General features: G+C 37.8%; 2 protein-coding genes and 3 non-coding genes across 7 annotated transcripts; all 5 read left to right on the forward strand.

Annotated features, from left to right (window-relative positions):
* The first annotated feature begins 773 nt into the window (after window positions 1-773).
* On the forward strand, window positions 774-6,346 carry LOC125262171 (cytotoxic and regulatory T-cell molecule). Of its 3 annotated transcripts, none has more exons than XM_048180727.1 (12): window positions 774-914; window positions 2,070-2,219; window positions 2,341-2,493; window positions 2,611-2,727; window positions 3,356-3,514; window positions 3,961-4,059; window positions 4,684-4,758; window positions 4,896-4,934; window positions 5,039-5,110; window positions 5,334-5,486; window positions 5,592-5,678; window positions 5,769-6,346. In XM_048180727.1, exons 1-12 carry the CDS (start codon window positions 776-778, stop codon window positions 5,927-5,929), a joined length of 1,404 nt encoding a protein of 467 aa, XP_048036684.1. In that variant the 5' UTR covers window positions 774-775; the 3' UTR covers window positions 5,930-6,346. The 3 variants fall into 3 exon arrangements, with proteins under 3 accessions (XP_048036684.1, XP_048036685.1, XP_048036686.1); XM_048180728.1 differs by having other exon boundaries at window positions 4,899-4,934; XM_048180729.1 differs by lacking the exon at window positions 3,356-3,514.
* An 891-nt stretch (window positions 6,347-7,237) lies between these two features.
* On the forward strand, window positions 7,238-11,640 carry hspa8 (heat shock protein 8). The gene is made up of 9 exons (XM_048180726.1): window positions 7,238-7,393; window positions 8,189-8,398; window positions 8,639-8,844; window positions 9,081-9,233; window positions 9,473-10,028; window positions 10,232-10,434; window positions 10,526-10,724; window positions 10,803-11,035; window positions 11,151-11,640. Exons 2-9 carry the CDS (start codon window positions 8,194-8,196, stop codon window positions 11,343-11,345), a joined length of 1,950 nt encoding a protein of 649 aa, XP_048036683.1. The 5' UTR covers window positions 7,238-7,393; window positions 8,189-8,193; the 3' UTR covers window positions 11,346-11,640.
* Window positions 8,442-8,537, forward strand: LOC125263861. The gene has a single exon (XR_007183930.1). It is a non-coding gene; the product is annotated as a small nucleolar RNA SNORD14 (small nucleolar RNA).
* Window positions 8,904-8,999, forward strand: LOC125263859. The gene has a single exon (XR_007183928.1). It is a non-coding gene; the product is annotated as a small nucleolar RNA SNORD14 (small nucleolar RNA).
* On the forward strand, window positions 9,306-9,401 carry LOC125263860. Its single transcript, XR_007183929.1, has one exon. It is a non-coding gene; the product is annotated as a small nucleolar RNA SNORD14 (small nucleolar RNA).
* Window positions 11,641-12,034: the final 394 nt, after the last annotated feature.

Below are 12,034 nucleotides of genomic sequence, written 5' to 3' on the forward strand. Positions count from 1 at the left end.
AAAACATAATACCTTTTTAACGCATGCTTAAAGTCCTTAAAGCGATTGAACCCCGATAATTGCTGCTCGCAGCTATATTATATTATGCTACACTACTGTTCAAAAGTTTGGGGTTAGTGATACTGTGAAAGACTACAATTTAAAATAATTTTAATATATTTTAAAATGTTTTTTTTTTTTTTTTTTTTAATGTGATGGCAAAGCTGACTTTACAGCTTTTCATCATCATTACTCCAGTCTTCAGTGTCACATGATCCTTCAGAAATCATTCTAATATGCTGATTTGGTGCTCAAATAACATTTCTTATTATTATCATCAATGTTGAAAACAGTTGTTCTGCTTAATATATTTAACTGTGATACATTTATTTCGGGATTTTTTGATGAATAGAAAGACTAAAAGAACAGCATTTATTTGAAATAGAAATCTTTTGTCTCATTTTAAATGTTTCTGCAAGTTTAATTAAATGTGTTCTTGCTAAGTAAAAGCATAAAAGTAAAAATTTCTTTAAAAACAATATTACTGACCCCAAACTTTTGAACATTTATATATTATATTATATTATATTATATTATATTTGAACATTCATATACTATGAAATTAAGTAGAAAGATTTTAGTCAGAAAGTCAGAATTTAATATGTCGAGATAAGATGAGATGAGAGATGAGAACTCAATAGGTCAAAAGGTGGCAAGTGAATTTGCTAAATGAGAACCAACTGCTGGCCGAAATGCCCCTGAAACTACACACATAAATTCGCTCAGGGGAAAGACCATGACATTTCATGATGTCACGGAAGCGGCTCTCTTTAAAAAGAGACTATGCAGAGGAAGTGAGCTTCAGAGTTCAAGAGCGAGCAGTATGGAGATCAAAACAGTCTTTGTTATTCACATTCTTATGTTCATCGTAGGAGGTAAGACAAATCCATTTTTTACTTACAAAGGTATAGGCTATATCTCTGACTCCGTATCTATATCTCTGAAAAAGTGGCGTTGTGGTTGACTGGTTTGTGAATGTATACCTGTTACCTGCAGGTAGTTTGCAGGAGTATAGTTTGGGTATGTTACGTTGTCCGATGCATGTCAGTGCTCTCAGTGTTTTATTGTATAATGGCATTGATTTTTAGATGATTTTAACATTTTGTGCAACTCATTTAGTTTATTACAGAATGTGTTGAATGATATAACTTTAGTTTTCTCACCTTGTGGTTGTAGGAAAATATTCTAAAATCTTAAATACGGTACTAACAAAGCAGTGGACATGAAGCTTTTAAGTAATGGACCTAAATATTCAAAGACAGTATCAGTGAATATATTGCACATATTTAAAAATTATAATTAAGTTACATTATTAAAAGGATTTAAATTCAAAGGTGAATAAAAGAAATACTGAATCAAATTAATCATTAAAGAATCTTGAAAAAGTTTATCGCAGTTTCCACAAAACTACTGAGCAGCACAGCTGTTTTCAACATTGATAATAATAAGAAATTGTTTCTTGAGCACCAAATCAGCATATTAGATAGCAGACTTGGTGAGCATAAGAGACTTCTTTCAAAAACATTACAATATATCAGTAAAGACTTTTATGGTACTGTAACTCCTACATACAAAGGCACATTATGGTCACTTTTACATATGACTAAAAAAATCACACCCCCGTGTAGCTTGATTTAGAACTTTATGTTTTATGTTTACACCTCTGTGAGTAACGTTTAACACCACTGTTTCCTGTTCCAGCGCTAGCATGTCGCTTTTATGTGTCACAGTGGCAAGTTTTCTCTCGCTGCAACCACACAAGCAAATAAAAGACCACTTACAGCAGTCACTTTTTCTATAATGCACAGTGTAGCCCCTTCTCACTTTCAGCCTCAGCTCATGAGAGCACTGAGAACAGTCAAATGAGTCAGAGCAAAGCGTAGGGTGTCTGCGGTCTTATCTGCCCCCCTTATCAACCTACTGTTCTTCCATTATACTAGCCCACCCTTTTGACTGTATTTAGCATTGATCGATGTCTTCGCTTTGTTAAAACTTGATGATTCTGACATACATTTCTTCTTTCTAAACAGGCATAAGAGAATGTTTGGCAGAGAAGTTTCTCACAGTGGCAGAAGGAGACACACTGGTACTGAAATGTCCTCGAAAAAATTTCAGTGAGAGAGCATTCATGGAGTGGAGAAATCCAAGAGGACATGTTATGTTCTTCAACAACGTCAAAGGTGAGGGCAAGAACACTGTATATTGTATGAAAACCATTGAAAAACACATTTAAAATACATTTACATGTCCTCTTTGTTGTATTTCATAAACATTAAACATTATTTTCATGTTCTCTTACAGGTCTACGAGATTCAAGGAGCAGCATTTTTACTTTAAACAACTCTGAATATACATTACTCCTGTCCAACGTTACCTTCGACGATGAAGGGACTTACAGATGTCTAATGTATGAAGATAGAGTTGCTTCAAAAAGATTCAAAGTAAAAGTTTTGGGTAAATATAAATATTTTATCACTCATCTTTTCTGAAAAGCATGCATGAAATATGACTAAAATGATTTGCTAATGAATAATGGAATATGAAATGAGACTCTTTTTGATCTGGTCACAGCAACCCCAAAAATCGATATGGCTGAGTTTGAAGATAAAACAATCCTCAAATGTTCAGTGACAGCGAATGGCAACCCACCTGAACTCTCTTGGCGAATCAGTGGCGTTGAAATTGAAGGTAAGTTACGAGAAGTGTCTGAGTGGGCAGACAGTTAGGGGGGCACAGAGTTTCCAAACTTTTGACCAGTATTATGTGTGTGTGTGTGTGTGTGTGTATATATATATATATATATATATATATATATATATATATATATATAAAGTGACAGTAAAGACATTTAAAATGGTACTAAAGATTTCTATTTCAAATAAATTTTGTTCTTCCGAACTTTCTATTCATTAAAGAATCATGAAAAAGTTTATCACAGTTTCCAAAAAAATACTGAGCAGCACAGCTGTTTTCAACATTGATAATAATAAGAAATAGTTTCTTGAGCACCGAATCATCATATTAGAATGCAGGCTTGGTGAGCATAAGAGACATTACAAAATAACACCCACAGACATACTGTGAAACAGATATATTGACAAATAAATTCCCATGGCTTCTGACATTTCACACTGTGAAACTACTAATACCTCGTGAAAATAGAGGAACCGCAATATTCTGAAGCAGGTCAGCTAAGGATAAATGTGACCAATAGTACATCAACAGTAAATTGAGAGTGTTTCTCAGACTATTTGAATAAAACAGTAAAAAAATCACAGATTACTGAATATATATATGCCCTGTTTTGCCCTAACAGCTCTACCCAATACCTTGCGGGAGGGAAGATCCAACAGGTCAATGGCGGTTAGCATCTTAACAATCAAAACTCATATCAGGGAAGCAACGGTGATGTGCTTGGCAAAACACAAAGACCTTCCAAAACAAGTGATGGACTTTATCATCATTGAAAATCACTGTAAGTACCACAAATGGTACATAAAACAAGTTTATAATATAATCAGTTCCACCATATTTGCGCACACCTCACCACCATCACTGATTTCCCAAACATGTGACCAATAAACAGGAGCATTTTGCCATAGATGCCATTAGCCATTATTAGAAAAGAGAACTGAAAGATAAGGGGATTTTGTCTGGCTGTGCTGCACAAGGAAAGTTCATCTACACTTTGGAGTATTGGGTAGTTTCCTATTTAAGTGAATGTGTGGTCTTCATTAGAGTGATCAGTCACATGATGTCAGGGAAGTCAGCTATTTCTCTGAATAAAACAGGCTATGTTCCCTATACAGAAAAGACACGCTAAACATATATAGTATAACACATACTTAATATAACAGATTCTTTTAAGTAAACAGTCAAACAGTCTGAGTAATTGAATGTTTTTATTGTGTTTTCATATAGCTGTTACGGCCTCCACATCAAGGTATTCCAGTACTAGAGATGAGCTAAAAACTGAGACAATGACCACAGCCACTTCTTCTCCTGCCATTAGCAGTACAGGTGAGTGTTTATTTTTATTTTTTTTTTAAAGTGAAAGTGCTGTGACGTGTAGCCAAGTATGGTGTCCCAAATCCAGAATTTGAACACACACACACACGGAGCAGTTGGCAGCTGTTTTTTACTGCACCGCCCGGGGAGCGATTGGGGGTTAGGTGCCTTGCTGAAGGCCACCTCAGTTGTGGATAATGAGAGTGGAAGAGAGTGTTGTTCATTCACTCCCCCCACCTACATTTCCTGCCGGTACAACCTTGTTACAAGTCCGATTCTCGGCACAACTGCCCCCAAATTAAACAATGATTTCATATGTGTTTGGAAAGTAATGAAATATATGGCGTCACAATTACACTTCATAAATTAGGGATGTCAAAAGAGAAAGTGCACGACAGAATACTTTAAATACAGCCCACTTAAAAATAAAAGCAAAACCCCCTTCTGTGTGAGGGCTTCACATAAAACCACAGAATGGAAATAGCTTCTGCTCCTTGTGACTCTCTGCCTCCACCTACTGGTAGCTCTTGCATACTGCACATAGTCACTTCTAGGCAGTCTGCTTATCTTCTTTTCTTTTTGATTTTTAAATTTGATACCTCAAAACTGATTAATAACTACTTCATCTGATCACAGCACACATGGAATTGTCGTCAGAAAATACTGAAGTACTCCCAACAGGAGACGGCACTACCTCAAACCACAGACAAGGTAAATATGCATTTTGCATGATAAAACACTTATTAACAATATTTCAATTTCATCTAAATGTTGATGTGTGTTTTGTATGAATCAATTTTAGTGTTTGTGCTTTGTGATTAATTTATTTGCTTTGTGATCTCTTTCAGTAGATGAACATTCTACAGCAACAGATATAAACTTGACAAGTAAGTGTTATTAAATTTATTTCATGATATATTGAACATAATATACCACTCATTCCTGCTTATTTTATGTTGTGAAATTGATCAAATCTATCTTTGTATTTCAGCACAGAACATAAACTCTTCGGAGTCCAATTCAACTGAAGGATACCTGACCAAAAATGGCACCAACTCACAAGGTGTGAAGCTCATTAAAAATAAAATGCTTTTTTGGTACCAACAAGTTAGCAAAACAAAATTTCGATTTTGTTCTCGCATAAATGACTGCCAATTGCAAGTCCAAATTAAAATCAAAGCAACATGTAAAGGACATTAAGGATGTTATTAATGATTCTTATGGCTTTGTGATGCTATCCTAAGATGATTATTTGATGATAATTATATTACTTTGTGTATTTGCAGGTTTTGGCATAGGGGACAACGACAAACAAATCAATCATCAGGAAAGCTCACCACTGCTGATCCTGCTGGTCACATCCCTTATTATAGCTTTACTTATTGTTGTCATCTTCTTTGTGATCAGACTGCGAAGGGCACATATAGCCTGGAAGAAAGGTAATATAAGATTATTTACATATTTATACTTTAATTCAAGCTTAATTTTTATTCTAGGGTTTAATTTTGGATACAATTGTTCATTTTAATCTGATTTTATAACAGAGAATGAAGAATCAGAGCAGTCTGTGGAAAGCAGCAAATCAAAATCCAGTCATGAAGAAAAGCAGTCCCACGAGAGGAGAAGACAAGGTATAACCACTTAAACCATCAAATCTGGTAGATAAAACACTTAAGCTTTTGTGTCTTTACAAACTACTAATATTTCATTCTCATTTCTAGGCTTTTGGAACTCAAATTTCACAGAATACAGAGTGGAAGAAACGCCACAGAAAACAGAAAATTCAGTAGCTACAGTAGATGTCATCACTGAAACACAAGACAGTTCAAGAACAGCTTGTAACAAACTTGACGGAGCTTGTGTCAAGGAGACTGAACTTTAGAGGAAAATTCAGCTGTATCTGAATCCTCATAAGAGACTGAACTGATTTTGCAGTTCTGTTACGAACAATGGTGCTCACTTAGTCTCTTTCAGGAAAAATAAATGATGATGAATATAGGCTTTTGTATATACTGTTAGCTGTTCTGTGTTTACATTGTTGCTGGTTAACAATATTTTTATACTGAATGTAAAGAAATGTTTTATTATAATGCGTTGTTTACAGTTTAATAGCTTTGAACCGTTCCCATGACAAAACTGGAATAGACTGCATGACATTTCATCATTAGAATATATTAAAATGTGTTTTTTAACCTGAAATGGCTGCTGCTTTCCCTGTTATCAAAGTCCCTGTTTAAAGTCAGTGTCTTTTCTATGAAACTGTTTTGTTTTTTATGAAATAAAACTCTATTTTATGTAACATGTGGGTGCTATGCTTGGTGAATCTTCTAGAATGTAATAAATATGCCTCTATATGCTTAAAACTGGTTCACTTTTTGATGTAATTTACTCTTCAGTATAGTTTTAGGCTAAAAAAAAAAGCATATACTCATTAAATATTAGGATTTTTTAGCGCCTAGCATGTGACTTTTCGGCATTTAATGAACTCCATGACCACGTTGTGTGGACACTTCCTCATTTTTTGGTGATTATTTTGAATTGTTCATTCTTATCGCCACCTACTGGGCTATTGTGCAATAGTTTATTTCCACTGATTTCGATTTCCTTTTCTTTCCTTTAATCGTTTCGTTTAATTCGTATACTTTTTCTCGATAACAAAATAAATGAAATAAATAAATATTTGACACTCTGCCCCAAAGCCCTCAGATTTCAGTCGGCGTTGTGTGTTCAGCTCCTCGTACATGATGCACAGTGGAGCAGAGTATTAGCAACATGTGCTATCTTCAAAACAAAACAAAAACCACATATAATCTACTCGATCTCTATTACAAATGGTATAATATGTAACGTTAATAATTAATATACTTTAGTAGACAAGACATACTGATCCAAACCAAGGTCATTTAGATATTTGAGCTATATTTGGCACAGTTTAAATGTATTTATGTGCTTATCTTCGCGTAATCTATTAAGTGATGCCTTTTCCTTTGTCAAACATTTGTGTTTAGCTGTGCCATCGTCGCATTTCTTCGTTCATTTGTACGGCAGGACAAACTGTTCCGCATTGACAGCGGTTGCGGCAAACCTGAGGGGGATGGTGTGGATTTTTTTCTTACCAGTTTATCCTTGGTTCTTCCTTAATGGGCGTGGCTACACGTAGCATTGCGATTTTGCATTGGTGCATACGATTGAAGTCCAGTTATCTGAAATCTCATTGGCTCAGCTACCGGCAATATATGCTGTTCCAGAACATTCGACCGTTCTCTTATCGAAGCAAGGCGAGGCAGTTTGTCGCCATTCCAGCTCTCCAACCGGCATCTTCACTCATCTCGGTTTTTCCAGCTTGGTAAGGTCTTTGTTCTGTCTTTATCGATTATATAGCATTTCTAATCTTAAAATTAAAACCCACTTCTCTGCTTGCGTTGCGTTACCCGTGTTTTGTTATTAAATACAATTTAATGAGCAGAATTTAGCCTATTTTAAACATTTTGTATCGAACATTTTTCAGATATTCTGAACCATTAATAATGATCAATATGATCAATGAAACAAATACAATATTGTTTACTGTATTTAATACGGTTGAGTAGCATATTAAAAGTGGTTTCCTTTTGAGTAGCATATCAAATGTGGTTTCCCTTGCCTAGTCTGCTTTTTAGTTCTCAGTTTTGTTCATTTTCGAAGAAAAAATCAAGTAAATGAATCTTTCAGACTTTAAAGTTACTACAAGTTAAATACTTGAGAGAACAATACGTTAAATTTAAACCGCAACTGGCGCCTCGTGTAATCTTATCACGCGCCTCAACCGACCTTAATCTTTGCTTAGATTTACATGGTCTCACAGTACCGATTATAATACCGTCTTTCTTTAAATGTACACGTTTCTTTTGTTTTTTTTAGTACAATGACAATTTGTTTGAAACTGCATTTAGAACATATTTCGATCGATGTTATCCTTAATTCAGTAATCGACCATAGACTGTTCCAGAAGCTCAAACCACGTGGTCTGAGTCATATCCGCATATGCTCCTGGCCTGGGCTTGGTCTTTATGTGGTTTCACAGCAGTATAATAATCGATAAGGCCTGGATCACGTTCTCTTTCTTTAACTCTTAATTAATTTTTATTTATTTAATTTCCAGACACAATGTCCAAGGGACCAGCTGTTGGTATTGATCTCGGGACCACCTACTCCTGTGTAGGTGTCTTCCAACATGGAAAAGTTGAAATCATTGCTAATGACCAAGGAAACAGGACCACTCCAAGTTATGTAGCTTTCACAGATACAGAGAGATTGATTGGAGATGCTGCGAAAAACCAGGTTGCTATGAACCCCACCAACACAGTCTTTGGTAAGTAGTCATTTAAAAAAAAAAAATAATTCCAAAAATGTATTCGCTATGATGAAGTTTATTCCTAGCCATTTGCAGTTTCCACCAGAGGTTGAAAAACCAAAGATGGCCCAAGCACCTTCCTTGGATGTCTGAGCGAAATATTTGCCAAGATGTTGTACAAGATTGAATTTTTTTTTTTTTTTTTTTTCCCATACCTCTACATAACCTAAAAATGTCCCCATTTCTTGTCCTCAATAGATGCCAAGCGTCTGATCGGCCGCAGGTTTGATGATGGCGTTGTTCAGTCTGACATGAAGCACTGGCCTTTTAATGTCATCAACGACAATACCCGTCCCAAGGTTCAGGTTGAATACAAGGGTGAGACCAAGTCTTTCTACCCTGAGGAGATTTCCTCTATGGTCCTTACCAAGATGAAGGAAATTGCTGAGGCCTACCTGGGAAAGGTGAGTGATCATTCAGCTGTCAAGTAGCTCTATTGAACTCCCCTTTAACTTGATGTGCTTCGCTATGATGAAGTTTATTCCTAGCCATTTGCAGTTTCCACCAGAGGTTGAAAAACCAAAGATGGTGCAAGTACCTTCCTTGGATGTCTGAGCGACATGCACTATGCTTTAGTTGAAATGTTAATATTGCTTTTCACCCCGCGTGGCAATTAGTTTAATTTACACATTTCTTGCAGACTGTTTCCAACGCTGTCATCACAGTGCCTGCCTACTTCAACGACTCTCAGCGACAGGCCACCAAGGATGCTGGAACCATCTCTGGCTTGAATGTTCTGCGTATCATCAATGAACCAACTGCTGCTGCTATTGCTTACGGTCTGGACAAAAAGGTTAGTTTAAACATGCGTGTTAAAGTAGCTTTATGAACTGGTGATCTCGTTCAGTTCTTTTTGGCTTTAGTTTCGCTATGATGAAGTTTATTCCTAGCCATTTGCAGTTTCCACCAGAGGTTGAAAAACCAAAGATGGTGCAAGTACCTTCCTTGGATGTCTGAGCGACGTTTCAGTCTGAGTTTTGTACAACTCATTGATGGATGTGCAGATACTTATGCTTTTATTTGTCTCTTCAGGTTGGTGCTGAGAGGAATGTCCTCATTTTCGATCTTGGTGGTGGCACCTTCGATGTGTCTATCCTCACTATTGAGGATGGCATCTTTGAGGTAAAATCTACTGCTGGAGACACTCACTTGGGTGGAGAAGACTTTGACAACCGCATGGTGAACCACTTCATCACAGAGTTCAAGCGCAAGCACAAGAAGGACATCAGTGACAACAAGAGAGCTGTTCGCCGTCTCCGCACCGCCTGCGAGAGGGCCAAGCGTACCCTGTCCTCCAGCACTCAGGCCAGTATTGAGATTGACTCCCTCTATGAGGGCATCGATTTCTATACCTCCATCACCAGGGCCCGTTTTGAGGAGCTCAATGCAGACCTCTTCCGTGGCACCCTGGACCCAGTTGAGAAGTCCCTTCGTGACGCCAAGATGGACAAGGCTCAGATCCATGACATTGTCCTGGTTGGTGGCTCCACTCGCATTCCCAAAATCCAGAAGCTGCTCCAAGACTACTTCAATGGCAAGGAGCTCAACAAGAGCATCAACCCCGATGAGGCTGTTGCCTATGGAGCAGGTGAGCTATTTGAGTTTTATTCTTTCTGTTCCTTCGCTATGATGAAGTTTATTCCGAACCATTTGCGGTTTCCACCAGAGGTTGAAAAATCAAAGATGGCCCAAGTACCTTCCTTGGATGTCTGAGCGACTGGTCACTGATATTTGACCTTCTCAAGTTGCCCAAGGTTCTTATTTTTTTTTTTTTTCACCCTTTTGTTTCAGCTGTCCAGGCTGCCATTCTCTCCGGTGACAAGTCTGAAAACGTTCAGGACCTGCTGCTGCTCGATGTCACTCCTCTGTCCCTTGGAATTGAGACAGCTGGCGGAGTCATGACTGTCCTCATTAAGCGTAACACCACCATCCCAACCAAACAGACACAGACTTTCACAACTTACTCAGACAACCAGCCTGGTGTGCTCATTCAGGTGGGTACCAAGTAGTTCTATGAGTTTCTCACCAAAGTCACTTGGATCTCCTTTAACATTGCTATCTTATTTTAATTTCCTCTCTGCTCAGGTCTATGAGGGTGAGCGTGCAATGACCAAGGATAACAACTTGCTGGGCAAGTTTGAGCTTACTGGAATCCCCCCTGCACCTCGTGGTGTTCCCCAGATTGAGGTCACCTTTGACATTGATGCCAACGGCATCATGAATGTTTCAGCCGTTGACAAGAGCACTGGCAAAGAGAACAAAATCACAATCACCAACGATAAGGGTAAATCTTTTTCTCAACTAAAATATAATGTACTGATTTTGCCGATCACTTCAGAGGTTAACTGTAAGTATGTTTCAGGTCGTCTCAGCAAGGAGGACATTGAGCGCATGGTGCAGGAGGCTGAGAAGTACAAGGCTGAAGATGATGTGCAGCGCGACAAGGTTTCTGCCAAGAATGGTCTGGAGTCCTATGCCTTCAACATGAAGTCCACTGTTGAGGATGAGAAACTGAAGGGCAAGATCAGTGATGAGGACAAGCAGAAGATCCTTGACAAGTGCAATGAAGTCATCAGCTGGCTTGACAAGAACCAGGTAAGATTTCCATCAGTCGAGACATTTGTTCAGTCGTGTGGCTATTTGATTACTTTCTAATCTTGCATTAGCAAACCCAAAAATGACTTTGCATCTGCTGTTTGAAAACTTTCAGACTGCTGAGAGGGAAGAGTTTGAGCACCAGCAGAAGGAGCTGGAGAAAGTATGCAACCCCATCATCACCAAGCTGTACCAGAGTGCTGGAGGCATGCCAGGTGGAATGCCCGATGGTATGCCCGGTGGCTTCCCAGGAGCTGGTGCTGCTCCAGGAGGTGGATCCTCCGGCCCAACCATCGAGGAGGTCGACTAAGCCATTCCAAAGCCACTATTGCTACCTCCCATAGCAATGTTTACTGTTGCCCTCTGTAGTTGGACTCCTCTGAAATGTTACTTTTTGACTTTTAGATGACTTCAACTTGCAGAGTGATTGTTGCAATTAATAAATAAAGGGGGATTAAGGGATCACATTTCCAGATCACAGGGAACAGATTTTCTACCTAGATTGCACAACATATTTATCAACTTGTGAAATGTGAATTTCATAAGTCTTTTCCAACTGCCTCAATGCTTTGAAGGAAATGAATAAAATGGTGACTTATTCCCAATGCTGCCTCTGTCTTTTTCTTTCTTTTTTCTTTTTTTTTTTTTTTTTTTTTTTAATAAATATAGGTCTTGTGAATATAAAATCTGCTTGTGTAACAAATTTGGACCTGAAATGCTGAAGTTTATAAACTGGATTTACCTTGAGCTTGATATTTAGCTTAAATAATTTAAGTGTCTCAATGTGCTAAGGCCAACATGATCTTGAAATGCTGTTTGACATGAAACTGGGCCTTCAGCTGTACCTAATGAACTCTGTACTAGCCACAAGGGAAGTGGGGGAAATGTTTACTTTGAAATTCAAATTTGAGGGAGTATAGACCTTCCAGAGGTGCTTTTGGTCTGTCAAAGTGGCTTTGTTGAAAATGGGTCTATACAAAAGTAACAAAGCTAATCCTC

This window comes from Megalobrama amblycephala, linkage group LG2, assembly GCF_018812025.1.
Source record: "Megalobrama amblycephala isolate DHTTF-2021 linkage group LG2, ASM1881202v1, whole genome shotgun sequence".
Classification (NCBI taxonomy): domain Eukaryota; kingdom Metazoa; phylum Chordata; class Actinopteri; order Cypriniformes; family Xenocyprididae; genus Megalobrama; species Megalobrama amblycephala.

Bases quoted from the DNA above. Each gene is read 5' to 3' on its own strand.
- LOC125262171 (XM_048180727.1), top strand. From the start codon at position 776: ATGACATTTCATGATGTCACGGAAGCGGCTCTCTTTAAAAAGAGACTA. The intron at 2,728-3,355 runs GTAAGTTACGAG...TTGCCCTAACAG, and splicing joins CAGTGGCGTTGAAATTGAAG to CTCTACCCAATACCTTGCGG. The intron at 4,935-5,038 runs GTAAGTGTTATT...TTTGTATTTCAG, and splicing joins AACAGATATAAACTTGACAA to CACAGAACATAAACTCTTCG.
- hspa8 (XM_048180726.1), top strand. From the start codon at position 8,194: ATGTCCAAGGGACCAGCTGTTGGTATTGATCTCGGGACCACCTACTCC. The intron at 10,029-10,231 runs GTGAGCTATTTG...CTTTTGTTTCAG, and splicing joins GGCTGTTGCCTATGGAGCAG to CTGTCCAGGCTGCCATTCTC. The intron at 11,036-11,150 runs GTAAGATTTCCA...GAAAACTTTCAG, and splicing joins GCTGGCTTGACAAGAACCAG to ACTGCTGAGAGGGAAGAGTT.